This window comes from Zea mays, chromosome 3, assembly GCF_902167145.1.
Source record: "Zea mays cultivar B73 chromosome 3, Zm-B73-REFERENCE-NAM-5.0, whole genome shotgun sequence".
NCBI lineage: Eukaryota > Viridiplantae > Streptophyta > Magnoliopsida > Poales > Poaceae > Zea > Zea mays.
In genome coordinates this window covers 174,676,114-174,690,739 of record NC_050098.1, presented here as the reverse complement: position 1 = coordinate 174,690,739, position 14,626 = coordinate 174,676,114, and the positions used below count along the sequence as shown (strand labels likewise).

The 14,626-nt window shown below is 47.7% G+C and overlaps 1 protein-coding gene across 1 annotated transcript; it reads right to left on the bottom strand.

Annotated features, from left to right (window-relative positions):
- Positions 1-615: 615 nt before the first annotated feature.
- Positions 616-2,580, bottom strand: LOC103650909 (uncharacterized). The gene has a single exon (XM_008676500.2). The coding sequence runs from the start codon at positions 2,347-2,349 to the stop codon at positions 952-954; it is 1,398 nt and encodes a 465-aa protein (XP_008674722.1). The 5' UTR covers positions 2,350-2,580; the 3' UTR covers positions 616-951.
- Between the last annotated feature and the right edge of the window lie 12,046 nt (positions 2,581-14,626).

The window sequence follows — 14,626 nt, the reverse complement described above, 5'->3', positions numbered from 1 at the left end:
GTGTCGCGCCTCGCGACCACGCGACGAAGAGGCGGAGAGACGTGTCGCGCCAGCGAGGCCGCGATAGCGTGTTCGTGATAGAGCGTCGCCGCGCCAGCCGCCGGGTGCCATTGCCGACGATGGACGGCGCTAGTCGTCGAGGTGTCGCAGTGGGCAGGGGTCCGAGTGATGGCTAGACCATGGCCGCGATTGGGAGAGGCTAGGAGCGGCGAGCAGGTGATGTCGTGATGGAGCTAAGCCGCTTGAGCGTGACCTATTTTTCCTGGACTTCGTGGGCCTATTCGCTAGAACTACTGGGCCGCGACCGGGGCTACAGCCCGGGCAGCCCCGGACGTGGATCCGCCCCTGTTCGTCGCTTCAAACTATTACATGCGTCTATTATAAATGATGTAGTGGGATTATATCGTTGTAACAGTTTAGTTTAGTTTCTTTTAAATTTTGTTAGGGTCTCCTTTCACATGATGGACCTTTTAGGGATCTTGGATGAGGAGAACATCGAGAGACTCTTAGGCTAACTCCAACAATTTACTTATTTATATATTTATATTCAAATTTTACTTTTCGAACAATACAATCTACATTACAAATAATACAAAATAATGTTTTGGATGACTATACGGTGAAAACACGGTCTATTTTCAGTTATTAAGGAAAACAACCATCATCGTAGAGTGTAGATGATCGCCAGTTCGCCACCATACACCATACTGTCAAGTGTCAATACACAATGAAGCGTACCAGCGCAGAGTCAAAGGCTACCGATGCGGTTCTGAATCTTCCAAGATTCCAAACTTTGCATCGATGAAAGAGGATGCCTGACACCCAAGAAATCAAGAAACATCAAGAACAAAGTTATAACACATAAAATCGCATCTGCCATTATTACTTCTTCCCAGTTCCCATTAACAACATCATCATCGCACTGCTCCGGCTCTGGGTCTCTTTGCACTGTCACATCATGGGCCTCTCCAGCAGAGCCGAGATGTACCACTCGTCGGCGTTGGGCCCCTTGTCCAGCTTCTTGCCGGTGTTCCACCGGAGCTTGCGGAACCCCACACCCTCGATGATGGGGACGTAGACCTCGGTCAGCTCCTTCCCGGTGCAGAAGAAGTGGTCCAGCCAGAATATCCCGCCCGGCCGGAGCACGCGGTAGATGTCGTACAGCTCGGCCTCAAGCACCGCGCGGGGGACCCTGTTGCTGAGCACGTGCATTGAGTGCACGATGTCCAGGGTGCCGTCGAAGAACGGGAGCCGCCCGGCGACGGCGCTGAGGTGGAGCGGGATGAGCCCGCGGGACGCCACGAACGAGCCGAACGGCGAGCCGAGGTCGAGGGTCGTGGTCACCACGGTGACCCCGCGCTCCGCCATGCGCGCCGCGAACGTGCCCGTGCCGCCGCCGATGTCGAGGCCGATCCGTACCGTGCCTCGCGGCTTGGAGGCCAGCACGGTGTCGATGTCGTAGTCGAGGTCCCCGCCCTGCCCGACCCACCGCCGCTGCTCCTTGCCGGCGGCGAGGTCGAAGCACGCCTCGCAGCCGTGGTGGTGGCTGTGGCTCCCCGGGCGGCGGCGGGCGCTGTCCACGAGGCACGAGTAGTTCTTGCACGCGTAGGGCGCCCACGAGACGGACTTGTCCGGCGGGACCACCCACAGGCTCTCCGGGAACGGCGTCGGGTCCGGGAACCCGGCTGGCCCGCGCGCGCGGCACCGGCGCCTCGGCAGCGGCTCGCATCCCCTGAGCATCAGACGCTCCGCGAGCGCCGCGTCGGGCGGGCAGTCGCCGGTCACGTTGTACCGCATGTACTTGTTGAGCTCGTCGCGGTGGCGGTGGCACGCCGCGCCGATCGCCGGATACAGCTTGTCGGAGTCGAGGTTCGGGGTGTAGCCGAACGGGAGCGTGTGCGGGCCGAGCGCGACCGTGAGCTCCTCGTCCGGCGTCAGCTTCGGCGGCAGCGCGTCCCGCTTCATCTTTCCGGAGTTGGAGATGAGCCTCTTGATGATCGCGTCGGTGGCCTCGACGCGATTGTGGAGGTCGACGGCGAGGCTCTGGCTGGAGGAGAGGACGCTGAACGCGAAGTCGAGTGCGGAGTCGCCGCCGCTGCCACCGGTCCCAAGGCCGGTGACGCGCGAGAAGGTGACGGACAGGAGGATGGAGATGGAGTTTGTGACGACGAAGAGGAGGAGGGTCTTGGTGCGGCCGGAGTGGTGCCTCTTCTTCGCGGTGGCATGGTGAGGCGCCGGCGGTGCATGGGTGGCGCTGCTGCTGGTTGCGCCGGCGGCGGGGGCGTCCATGTCCATCAGAGACTGGTGATGGGTATTTGGCTTTCTTGGATAGCCTTCCATGATGCCCATCTGCAGTTCATGCAATGCAAGAGTGCGTGTAGGTTGCCCTCTTCATCTATATATCGCACTACCTTCTGATCTCTTCGTGCTACGGGCATTTCTGCATTTGGGACTAGAAAACACAGTAATCAACCATGACATGTTAGTCTTGCGTAATCAAACAGCACTGACAAGTGAACAGCATTGCAGCATTATTGTTGCCACATTTGGGTATAAAATTCTCTGTTGATATCAACAGGCCGGATGGCAAGCAGTGGATGGATGGGTTGTAGGAGAGTCTTTGGCTGCCCTTGGGGTGTCCTTTGCGTATGTCCTCAGCCATATGCGTGGACTTCGCAGTTACCATAGCAATTTTTCTCCCAATTTGCATTCTAATATAGCCCCTCTTGCGCCAATGTCCAGTATATAGCATTTTATCCTTCAACCTGCTCCATTTTTCTAGGTGGGTGTTTGGGATGGCTTCGGTTTCCGGCTCACGTGGAACTATGGTTTATAATATCAATTTAAATATTTTAAAAATATTTTTGATCTAAATAATAAATAAAACGACTTATCTAAATGTTTTGTAACGACTTACAACTCATCTCTATAATTTTCTGTAGCACCTAATGACCTGCTCTATCAACTTCACCAAATTTTCTGAAGCTGAAGATGTCCCAAACAAGACAAGTCTACTGCTACGTTTGTGTGAGTAACTGTCCCTTTTTGTTACACTTCTCCATATGCGTTGGTTTTCCAAAAATCCAAAAAAATAATCAAAAGAGTTATTTTTTATCCAAAGTCATAGCCAAAAAGTTTTTGGCTGATACAACTTTTACATCACCTTCACCCCTAATTTTCACCTAGTGCCACTTTTAAATTTTCATAAAATACCCACCTACCATTGACTATGTTGTGTGCGAGTGTGTTTTATTTCGCTCCATCGTGATAGACGAGCACACTCGTCTAGGAAAAGTCGATTGGCGCTTGTTCGAGAGTGGTGCTCGTCAGCGGGTGCGATTGAATCTGACGATGTTGACCACACAGTTAGAATTAAGATTAGCCAATGATTCACATTCATCCTTAATTTGTGGGATTCAATCACTAGCTTTTGTTGGGCTCTTAACACTCCCTTTTTTATGATTTTAAAACCTTATTGGACAAACAAGGTAACGATATTGCTGGTGTATCTTGAAGTCCTAAAAAGCTGATGGAGAAGTAAGCAGAAATTATATGACATGTTCATGGGTTATTGTTATAATGTGCTCTCTCTCCATCTCGAATTATAAGTCTAAACTGAAGAGTCAAATCATCACATACCAACTTTATATGATAAAATAATAATATTTATGATACCAACTAAATATTATTAGATTCTTCATTAATTATATTTTTATAGTATACATATTTGATGTTATAATTTTTTAACTATCTTTATAAATTTAGTTAAACTTAAGATACCTTGAGTCTCCAATAAAATTTAAATAACTTATAGTTTAAAATAAAAGGAGTACTCGTTTGAAAAAAAAAACTCTATAAGGCAAGCCCATAAGAAAGCTTAAACAATAGTATATGGCATTGATATTCTCCTAAAAAACCTGTTATTTACGACAAAGATATGAAATGTATCATATACTTGAGTCAATATTGAGAAACCGTGGAAGGGCCCAAAGCCCCTTGGGCTGACTAGCCCAAATATTCTAGTGGGCTGACGGAAGGCTCATCTTGCCCTTGTAGTGTCAGGCTATTGCATTCTATGTTATGCTATATTTCCATCCATGTAGTATTTTGGATGAATTTATGGTGCGCCGCATCTAAGTTGCAACCGTCCGCATCCATGCTTAGCAAGCCGTGGCGGATCCAGGATTACATCAGAAGAGGGGTTACTAAGATAAGGTTAAGAAAAATATATAATTCAAACATTTTAAAAAAATATTGCTCTAATTAGTTCCAAATGTTGTGTTAGAATTATTTTTTTCTTAGACGAGAAACCTATCCATCCTATCCTCACAAACATAAAAAATAACTTTATCAAGTAAACTAGTAATTAATCGGTGAACTAAATTAATTAACATTTAAAAACAATTTACACTGAGCTGCTGGTAGCTTGGCATAGCCACTACCACTAGACGCCAGTCGCTGTTTGATGCTGCATTCGATCCTTATGCACAGCTAGCTAGAGGCTGTTGGGAAACTAGCTTCAGGAGCTAGGTCGAAGCCCCAACGGCTGGTAGCCGGCCTGCGCGTGGTGCTAGGCAGCTGCTTTTCCAGCTGCTGCTGCGGGTCGTAAGGTGCTGTGATATAAACTACGAAGGATAATATACTATGGATGATATTATAAACGCTACTAGTTCACGCGACCAGAGCTGCCGATCGCGCAGTCCCGGTCGTAAATCCGCGAGCAAGTATAATAAGAAGGTATTTGATATGGTCTCAGAGCAAAACTTTAAAAACGAGTTAAATAGAGTCCGCAAAAATTAGAACTGTATACTTATAATTCTATAAAGTTTTGAAAGTTGCGGTACAAATTTACTGCTCTAAAATATTTAAATAAGTAATCTATATAGTGTTTGACGTTATTTACCCACCATTGTCATTGGTTATGAGAAAACAATTTAGACTTTAGAGTGTAGCGGTTTCATCTAGAGTGTTTAATAGAGCTAATCTAGACTCTAGAGTGGAGTAAAGTTATTCTGAACACGTTCTAAGTGACTGTAAACTGAGACAATAAGCTGGCTATATGCGGAGACAGAGAAGAGGCGGTGGCACGCCGCCAGCCCGCACAATCCCGCAGAGCAGCCCACGGTGTTAAAGCAGGTTTATGCGGCTAAACCCGAGTAACGGCGCCGTTTCAACGGTTCAAGCCGCGTCACTCTGCTCTGCTCTCAGCCGCAGTATCCTTCCCGCGGTTACTGCTTCCTCCGTGGCGGACGTCGACTCAATGGGTGGCACAGGCAGCATGGACGACGGAAAGCAACAACAGTGTCCACATCTCCTCCGTCTCGCAGCGTACGCCGGAGGACACCGTAGCCGTGTGCCTTCTACTGCTCCGGAGGCTCTAGCTACATCTGCTGTTGTTTCTGCCTGGAGACCCAGGCTGCCCAACGCCGCGGCCATGTTGCATGGCATGGGGGCGGCCGCGCGCAAGAAGGGTGACTGCGGTGACCGGTGAGGTCAGGCGACTGTCGGCTGGGCCTAGAGGCGTTGTTCGCGCGTGATCCATGGCTCTCCTAGAGGCTCATCTCCTCGCGGCAAGGAAGCGCGAGGAGCCCTCTCCGGTTGCTTCTACGCGACATTCTGTCGGAGTGTTGCCCCTGAACAAGCATCCACGGCCCAACACCCTGGAATAACGCGGGGATGCCCAAGCCAAACGGCACAGCGGAGGTCATCTTGTTCTGGCACGCATCCTTGGCCCGGCCCGGCCCCATGGACACACTCCTCCCGCTGAGGCCCAAGGATCGTACGGCCATTTCTGATGTTTTGGGCCTGTTCCATGTCCCAAACACACCGCAGCAGCAGCAGTGCACCACCAGTCCACCACCACCAGACTATCAGAGACCGTGGGTCAACGGTCAACATGCGAGTCAAGAACTCCGGTCAGGAGCCAGGGCGACCGTAGAAAAGTCCAGAGCTGCGGTCAGCAGTCAACAGATCTAGACAGACAGCCACGGGAACCTCGACCACGACAGCAGGGCTGGAGACTGGCGTGGCGTCACCTGTGAGTTGTGACTCTGAGCATTACGCCACGACTCTGCGTACGAACGAGAGTGGTGGTGGCAGCTTGGGCAGTAATGGCGGCCGCGAGCTATCTCATTCTCACCGCTGAGCTGAGCTCGTTTCTCCTTTGAACAGCTCAATATATCAACACGTACGTCGTACTCCTCTGAATCTCTCTATTCCTCTTCCCATTCTTCTTGACAGAGAAAGAAGCTGATGCATGAGCATGAGTGATGCTTGCGCCTGTATTATTCCAGCTCCCAGGTCCGCCAGTACTGGCGGCTACTGAGACCATAATAAGATGAGCTGAGCTCTCTGTCGGCTTAGTTTTTCCGTCACGAGAAAACCATAATATCCAGCAAGCAAGCAAAGCAGTCGGAGTGACAACAGAATTGGCACAACCAACAAGTGGCCACAAGTCCATGCATCACCTGCCCGGCCACCCACAGGCCACAGGCCGTGTGTCTAGTTTTCCACTCGTTCTCCATCACGTCAGCTTCTCTGCTCCTCTGGTGCCGCGCCGGTCTGATGGATTGTTCGCCGCGCGCGCCCGCCCACTGATTAGCTAAGATTCTTCTTTCTTTCTCGCGCGTGTGGACGACTGCGGATCGACGACCAGACAGACACATCGCCCCGCCGTCGCCGCCGTAGTTTTCATGCGCATTTACTGACAATTTTTTTTTTGTCCCCCGCCCACGTCTGCGTTGGAACTTTCTGGCGCCGCGCGCGCGGTGAGTTAATAAGTTGGCGATTAGTAGCGATGACCACGACAGGTTATTATTATTTGTAAAACGAAACCTTCTGGCCGATTCAGTTCACCTGTCGGATCGAGAAGCGCCACTGCTCCCGCATGCTCCGTCGATCTGATGTACTCTACTGTTACGCAGATGCGGCTCGAACGAGACAGGAAATGACTGCTTCCGTACGTACGTGTAGGGTCGTCTGTCGACGTGTACTCGATCGTCCATGCGTGCGTGCGTGCGTGTGGTTAGAAGGAACATAAAACTTGTCATGACAAATTAAAAAAAACAGAAGAATGTATTCTCACTACTGACATATATAAAGATCGATCGGTTAACAATATAATGAATCCCACACGAACTCTATTTAATTTGTTTCTGCGCCCGTGATATGCGCGCGCGCGCGACCGAGCTGCATGGGCGCATGGTTTTGGAGCCACGCGCGCTCCGCATGCGTTGCTGTGTGCATGCATGGACCTGTCAGAGAGGCGCGCCTTCATCGTCCCCTCCCACGCCAAAACGCACGTGGTCCAGGGAAGGAATCCATGTACGAACCATGTAGCTAGCTAGCGACGACGTGCGATAGATCTAGACGCTGGGCCGGGTTTCCGTTGCCTACAGCAGCAGCAGATAGGCAGATCGATGTTCGGAAGAAAAAGAATAACAACCACTGTCTGACAGCTTCGGACGCTATTTTTAACCATCGCGTATCAGATCTGTCCCTCTGGCTACTACGAAGACGACCCACCCTGGTTGTTTCTTCTTTCACGAGGAGCTACACACAGTACGAGGCAACGACAAAACAAAACGGAGGCCCCGCCGGCCCCATGCATGCTGTGCATATGTATATTTGTGCCCTAAAGTGCGTATATATATGCACAGACACTGCTGAGTGCTGACACGCGATACAGTGGTCCACACTGCATGCCGAGCTAATGGAGCTACGGATGCATGCTGGAATCTCTGCTGGGTCACAGCCAGCCTCACACACACTGTGCGCAGGGTAGTAGGGCTCACGGCCGGCATGTTCTTATCTGACAGTGATGCTCTAGTTATTAGTTATTCGTTTCTCGGCGCGGGGGCGGGCTTCTTTAATTGCTTCGTCCCTGCAGTACGCACTTTGTCATCACGCCAATGTCTTTTGCATACAAAACACATCTTTGTTCTTGTCCTTGGACGACTGGCCGATGGCATGGAATAAAGCTAGCTACTAGCTAGGTTTATTTGTCATATATTGCTCGTGGAGATTTTGAATGGAACTCTGCTCTTGCCCCCTTACTACTGCACATAAAGTGGCCACGGTTTTAATTGTTAGATGCTCAAGAAGCTCCGCGATCGTGTGTGTGTGCAATTTAAGATCGAGGTCGTTGCTCGTCTCCATGCATCGTGTGTCAGTGTGTGTATATAACTCTTGACTTTCTCATCGGCCGCTATACCATGCATCATCGAGATTATATTTAACTAGATTTTTATAGAATGTTAGTAATATTTTTAAATAATCTTGTTATCAAAATAGATTCAGCGATCTATCTACTAATACTAATTAATTATGTGCTATAAATATTATTTTTAAAATATATTTCAAAATTCTACAACTTTTATTTTGATAATTTTTCCATCCAAGCTCGTTTGCAAGCTTTACATTTTAAATTCGGCAATTTTAGATGCAATTTTTGGGAGCCAAAATGATTTCAAATAAAAAAGTTGTCACCTACAAAATTTCATGACTTTTATAGACCTACAACTTTTATGTTAGTGATTTCTTCATACGAGGTCATTTTAAAAACTCAAAACATTCAGGATAAAAATGATTTCTAGTGACAGTTTCTTAAAAAAACGCCACTAGAAATCGGTTTTTTGTGACGGTTTTTTAAGAAAACCGCTACTAGGAATCTCGCATTTCTAGTGACGTTTTTCTTAAGGAACCGCGATTTCTAGTTGTGGTTTTCTTAAGAAACCACCACTATAAATAACAATGACGCTTGATAACTGAAACCGTCTGTAAAAATTAAACTATATCGCAGACTTTGAGCTCTTTTCTATCAGTGATGGTGTCGATGAGTCCCAGAATAAATCTAGGAAAATATGAACACCCGTGAGAAGTTGACTTAAACCTGTGTGAATTCCTCTATTAGAAATCTAACCATTTGAGCTATGCTTAAATCATGTCTAATCTCAGGGCTTTGTAGCTATATACCATGCTCCATCTTGTCATGTGGGAAATATGTTTCATTGTTCTGTTGAAACATTTCATCAAGTCATTTTCATTTGGAAAATATCACCGAACGAGGCCAAATCGTCGTTGTTTTCTAGTAGTAAATTCTAGACACTACAGGAAACGCCTAAATTTTCGTGGGCCAAAAACCCACGAAAATAAGCCTAAACCGACGAAAATAGAATATTTTCGTCGGCAGGCCGACGAAAATAGCCGCCGAAAATAAATTCGACGAAATTAGGCAACTATTTTCGTCGGTCCCGACGAAAATATTCTATTTTCGTCGGCTTTCCCAATGCCGACGAAAATAGTGAGTGGACCAACAATTTTCGTCGGCCTCTGCGGTGGCCGACGAAAATAAGTTCCCAGGCTATTTTCGTCGGCCACCACTGAGGCCGACGAAAATAGCCTGGGAACTTATTTTCGTCGGCCACCAGGCCGACGAAAATTGATGTTTCCCCCCCAAAACAGAATTTTCTGCACCTATTAATAATTCACAGCAAAATAAACATTATCACAATTAACATATACACATTCACAAGCAAAATACATAATTCACAAAACACATTCACATAATTCACAAAACACATTCCATAGTCCATTCAAATAAGTCCAGTCCAGAGTCCATAAATAGTCCATAAGTCCATAAACAGTCCATAGTACACACTCACTACTCACTACTCACTCCTCACTCCGGCGGGCTGTGGGAGTTTTGGCCACTCCCTCCTCCGCCACCAGGAAGGTGGCCACTCCCTCCAGCACCATGGACGAGGAAGTCTTGGACGTTGACACCACCCTCCGATCCATGAGCATGTGACGCTGAACCCTGCAATTCATCAATCATTCAAATAAGGCTATATTTTGTTATCCCTATACCTATAAATTGTTGTGTTTGGTCAATATTTGCATAAAACTAAACATGGAACGTTACCTGTGATCCATGGTGAGGAGGAGGCTGTGCATGCATCCACGGGTACTGTTGTGCTGGCCACCCCAGTGGTGGTGGCACCCACCCCGTCGGTGGCGGTGCCATCCACGATTGAAATGGCTGAGAGCCCGCCGGTGGCTGGGAGACCGGTGGCACCCATCCCGGGACTTGCTGCGATCCTTGGGGTGGTGGAGGCGTCCAAGTGCCTGGAGGTGCCTGCGTCCACCCAACACCGGTCCACTGTGGCTGCGACGCTGGAGCTTGTCCTGGCCACTGTCCCCATCCTTGAGCCTGCGAGCCATTTTTGATAATAAAGAAAGAGTTGCTATGGAATTGAAGTGTTCAGATAGTGTTACCTGCGGAGGGCGAAAAGCGGGCAAGTTCATATCAGGGCCGAGTCGAGTAGTCATTTCCTGCAAATGGATGCAACGTTAGAATCGCAACATTATACTTTGAATTCAAAGACGACACGTGATGAGATAGACGAATTACCTGAAAATAAGAAGCCATATATTGCGTCAGCTGCCCAACCTGCTCCTGCGCTGCTCGAGCCTGCTCCTGTGCTGCTCGAGCCTGCTCCTGTGCTGCCCGAGTCTCCTCCTCCAGCTGAGCCTCTCGAGCAGACCTGGAGGAGCGAGAACTCCCTCCCGAAGACGATGTCTTCCCTTGACCTATAGTCCTGTTGTACTCCACAACGCCGGTGCCAAAGGCAAACCTGCATGATACACATAGTTGAGCAATTAAGTGGACACATTCTTGTTAATGAAATCGTCGAATCAAACACAAACACCTCACCTGCCATGCTTTCTACCCCCACCACTATGGTACAACGCCGAGGCATCTAAGTCTGAATGCATCCAGTCGAAGTCAGGCCCATGGCGTTGAGTCATTTCCTCCCCATATGCATTCTGCAAAGAAAGTTGGAGTTAGACACAAAACATGCAATTTAATTCGTAAATACAAACTTGTTTACCATTTTCTCCCTTGCCGCCTCGCTGCATAGCACATCAGGGTTCGCCGGATCAGGGCCACGGTGACCACGGACGTAAACCTCCATAAAACTTGGAGCAACTCCACTTTCAGCTTCCTGCATGAAAAAGAAGAGTTGAACCATATAATTTTAATAGATGTAACATACAAGTTTGATTTATATACTTACCATGCGGCGTGCGGTACCAAGGTGTCCATCGGCGCCGTACCTGTGCCCCGGTCCTTCAATGCCACGGTTGGCACGGTGCTTGTTGGACTCTGCAATCCACTCAGGCGACGCCCATCTCTTAGCCAACCACCTCCAGGCTTCCATGTCCTTGGACAGCCAATCCACAACGCTCTCCAGGTACTGCTCCTCTGTGAGGTAGATCTCATTGGCCCCTAATGCTTTGCTCATTTTCTGACCCTTTATCTTCTTGTAGTAGTAGTTGACGGCCGCGATGCGAGCATTGTACATGGCATCCTTGATTATCTTATCAGCGCACTTCCGAAAGTGCCTCTTTACACGTGTCCACTGAGCCTGATCCTCCTCGATGTCATCCGGCAATTGGAACCTCCCCTACATATCAATGGAGAAGTTAAGTTAAAGTAAGATGAGGTGAAGCAATAATTCAATGAATTGCTTATATACGAAAGTAAACTCACCCAGAACTCATCCCACACAGCCACCTGACAAGTCCTTCGTTTTTTTTTCCGAACTTCCCCCTCCGCTACTGCTTTCCCCTGACTCCCCTGGCTCGACATAGTCCTTTAGACCCCAGTCAGCCCACTGCATAGCCGCGAACCTCTCGCCATTGAGCTCCACCATGCCAGGGTAGTAGAAGCGACAGAGGCTACCCAACACCGCGTTCACCTTGGGACGTCTGCCTGTACCGTCCCAAGTCAAGTCTTCCCATGACCTACAAAAATTAATAAAACAAGTAAACTAGTGCAATCACGTTCACATTAAAAAATTAACAAAACAGAAATAAGCCCCACCATTCTCCATGCGGCCGGATGAGCCTCCTCTCGGCAGGTCTCGGACCAAGCGCATTGCTCTTCTTATACCTAAGTATACAAGTAAATTCAATATGATGAAATGATTAGAAACTAATATCAATTAAAGTAATATGCATAATAATACCTGAAAGACGTAGAACCATCTGACGCGTCGCCCGCGCTGCCTGCCCCCATTGGGTCAACCTCCTCATCCTGCTCACCCTCGTCATCCTGGTCACCCTCTTCACCCTGCACATGAGCATCCTGCTGAGGAGTCTCCTGCTCACCCTCCTCACCCTGCACTTCGTCGAGACAGTCGAGAAGTTGTTGCTGCCTCTGTCGGCTCTGTGAGGTGCCCTGAAAAAGCCCACTGCCCGAGCTGTCCTCGCTGGCCGCGCTGCCCCCACTCCTCCTCGATCTCCTATGCTTGAACATGTTCAACTGTAGATAAATTAATGTCAAACCACAGTATATGAAACAAATAATATGAAAATTAATAATGTGGAAATTGGAATACATAGCTTAATTGATTAACTAAAAGAAACATACTAATCAAAAGTCATCCGCATCCGATGATGCTTCTTCGGCTCGTTGTTTATTCATACGCTCTTGATTTCGTTGGATCCTTACTGATCTTCTAACGACGACAGGTCGTTTGCGCTTTGACCTAGGTTCTTCAATTAAGTCGCTTGAATTGCAACAGAGATTTTCAAGTCCTTCTCCATTGGTCACATGGAATCGGTGAGCTATGTCTTGATTCGACGCCGCTTCTGGTTGAAAAACAGCATCATCGTTGTCCCTGATTGTACTCACGTAGTCAGCACTCTCTGGAGCGACGACTTGTGGGTTGACTTTGATTGCAACCCACCAAGCCCTAAGGCTTGGGTGAGGATATGGCAGGTAGTACACCTGTTTTGCCTGATTTGCAAGGACAACATCGCTCATACTGCTCGGAATCCTAGAGCTATGCTTCACCTCGACATTACCATACTTGTCGACACGAGTCCCACTATGAGCATCAAACCAGTCGCACTCGAAAAACACGACTTTAAGTTCTTTGGGGCCATCGAAAATCAACTCTACAATGTTTTGAAGAACACCGTAATAGTCCACTACTTTGTCATCGTCAACATATGAACTTGCCAACACACCACTATTGGTGGTGGCTGCCAATGGTCGACTCTTCTCCAATTTCGCGGTTCGGAAGCGATATCCATTTACATCATAGCGAGTATAGTTTCGGACGGACACAGAGGTATGTGCCATTTGCTGCAAGTCCGGGTGCACAGAGTTTTTGGAAACCTATACAAGTAATTAGTATATGCATTATATCTTCCAAGTCCAAAATTCAAAGATTAAGTATGGACAATGAGAGAACGACAATTACTAACATAATTACGAAACCACTGCACGAAGTTTGGTCCACCTTTCAACCCATCATGTCGAAGATTTTCTAATTGGATGGCCGTAGGTTTACTAGTAGATTTCCAACATTCTTCATCAAACATGCTGGACATATTACAAACATGGAGATTACACACTATAGAAATTATGAGATGAGAAAATGGACGTAACTATGAGGAAAACTTACTCGAACGCCTCATGTGTGCTGTCAATATTGCTATACATATATAGCATTAGCGTGTTCAAATCTGATGCTTCAATGTGACGTACACTCCCTTTTCCAACTGCTTTACCCGGATTCGCAAAAATTTGAAGGGTGCTTTGGGGTGATTCATTATCGACATGAAGTCGCACTGAAGGCGCAAACACATTGTTGGCTCGAGCGAAATACCTGGTTGAGAATTGAGATATCTCCTTAAGGGCAAAAGCCTCCGCAATACACCCTTCGACTCTAGCCTTGTTCCGAACAGACGCCCTGAGCTTTTTCAACGCCCTTTCTATAGGATACATCCACCTGAATTGCACTGGTCCGCCTACTAAAGCTTCCCAAGGCAAATGCACAATTAGATGTTGCATCACATTGAAGAATCCTGGCGGGAAAACCTTTTCAAATTTACAAATAAGAATTGGAATTTCTTTCTCAAATTTCTGCATCAACCTCTTTGATACCGTCTTTGCACATACTTCCCTATAGAAGTAACTCAACTCTGCAAATATGCTCCAAAGCTCATCCTTAAAATAGCCTCGAAACATCACGGGCATCAGCCTCTCCATAATAATATGGTAGTCATGGCTTTTCAAACCGATCAATTTACCGGTCTTCAGATTGACTGCCCGTTTCAGATTTGCCGCATACCGATCTGGAAATTTCAGATTCTTCAACCACTTAAATATTTCTTTCCTTTCATCCGGCTTGAGGCAGTAATCAGCTCGCGGCCTACTTTCATGCCCTTTATCGCTTACTTTCAACTCGAGCATCGGCCTCTTACAAATTTCAGCCATGTCTTTTCTTGCCTTCATATTATCTTTCGTTTTATCAGTCACATCGAAACATGTGCTTATGATGCTTTCAGCAACGTTACGCTCTTGGTGCATCAAGTCTATGTTGTGCGGCATGATCAAGGCTTTTGCATACGGAAGCTCCCATATTGATGAAATATGGGTCCAGTTATGGTCCTCCCCGTAGCCTTGGAACCTATCATTTTCTCCTTGCTTCAGACAAGCATGCCATGCCATTATCTGCGGTGCAGTTTGCCTCTTTGGTGGCCCATTTCTGATTTTGGCTCCACCTCTGAATGCAGTAAGCGAATTCCTAAAATCATGCTTGAATGGAGT

Coding starts and splice junctions, on each gene's coding strand:
- LOC103650909 (XM_008676500.2), bottom strand. CDS start 2,349: ATGGGCATCATGGAAGGCTATCCAAGAAAGCCAAATACCCATCACCAG.